This window comes from Verticillium alfalfae, genomic scaffold (assembly GCF_000150825.1).
Source record: "Verticillium alfalfae VaMs.102 supercont1.3 genomic scaffold, whole genome shotgun sequence".
NCBI classification, from domain to species: Eukaryota; Fungi; Ascomycota; class Sordariomycetes; order Glomerellales; family Plectosphaerellaceae; genus Verticillium; species Verticillium alfalfae.
The window spans coordinates 677914-679199 of NW_003315036.1; the positions used below are offsets into that span (position 1 = coordinate 677914).

Genomic DNA, 1286 nt, shown 5'->3' on the forward strand with positions numbered 1-1286 from the left:
ACAGGGACTTTGCGGGACAGACGGGTCTCGACGAATTGGTGTGGGCGTATATCAAGTACAACGCCGAGCTACCTGCCAAAGTGCGCGAGGCCATCGTAATTGGCAAGCACGTCAACGCGCGGTTCAAGGGGCTCGTACAACGAGGTGAGCATCTCCAGACCCGTATCGAGCAGGCACAAGACTCAGACTAACAGGAGCAGGAACAACAGACGACAAGTCAGCGTCGTTCGGTACGGTGCAGGCATTCCCGCCGCGCAACGTGGACATTCAGTACGTCGTGCCAGTGCAGATCGGGTCGCCGCCGCAGACGGTGTTCCTCAATCTCGACACAGGGTCCGGCGATCTCTGGACCTTCTCGTCCGAGACACCAGAGTGGCAGCGCGGCGATCACCGCATCTATAGCCCTGAGCTATCCAATACATCTGTGCTCCAAGACGGACTCACGTGGCGCATCACATACGGCGACGGGTCCGGCGCCTCGGGCAACGTGTACAACGACCGCGTGGCGTTAGGCAAGACGTCGTTCGCGGCGCAGGCGGTCGAGTCGGCGTCGCAGGTGTCACCGTCGTTCACGCGCGACTCGTTCGCATCGGGCATCCTGGGTCTCGGGTTTGGACGTGGCAACACGGTCAAGCCGCGGCCGGTCAAGACGTACTTTGAGAACGTCATGCCGGCGCTGGCGTCGCCCGTCTTCACGTCCAACCTGCAGGCAGGGCGGCCGGGCAACTACAACTTTGGGTTCGTTGCGCGCAACGAGTACACGGGGCGCATTGGGTACACGCCAGTGACGAAGCGCAACCCGTACTGGGAGATCAAGGTCGACGGCACGCAGATTGGCGGCGGCGAGTATAACAAGACGACGACGCTCGACCGCGTGATTGTCGACACGGGTACGACGCTACTCATGCTGCCGGACGAGCACGTCGACGCGTACTACGACCAGGTCGAGGGGGCGCGATTCAGCCCGTCGTGGGCGGCCTACCTGTTCCCCTGCGATGCCACGCTGCCCGACTGGACGTTTGGCCTCGGCGACTATCGTGGCAAGGTGCCGGGACGGTACGTGCGGTACAACCAGGTCAACGAGACGCACTGCTTCGGCGGCATCCAGAGCTCGGCTGGCATCCCATTCGCCATCTTTGGCGCTGCGCTACTGAAGGCACAGTTTGCCGTTTTCGACTATGTGGAAGCCGACCGCGAGGGTGCAGCCAAGGGGTTGGCTTCGCGAATAAGCCGTTGAGGTAGCGTGGTGTGGCCTGTTTCTGTTTGCCATGAAGGCTTTTTTTCTG

General features: G+C 61.7%; 1 protein-coding gene across 1 annotated transcript; it reads left to right on the top strand.

Moving 5' to 3' along the window:
* Positions 1 to 667: 667 nt before the first annotated feature.
* Positions 668 to 1237, top strand: VDBG_02723 (podosporapepsin; the record flags this gene model as incomplete). The annotated part of the gene is made up of 1 exon (XM_003006538.1): positions 668 to 1237. The coding sequence occupies one exon, from the start codon at positions 668 to 670 to the stop codon at positions 1235 to 1237; it is 570 nt and encodes a 189-aa protein (XP_003006584.1).
* Between the last annotated feature and the right edge of the window lie 49 nt (positions 1238 to 1286).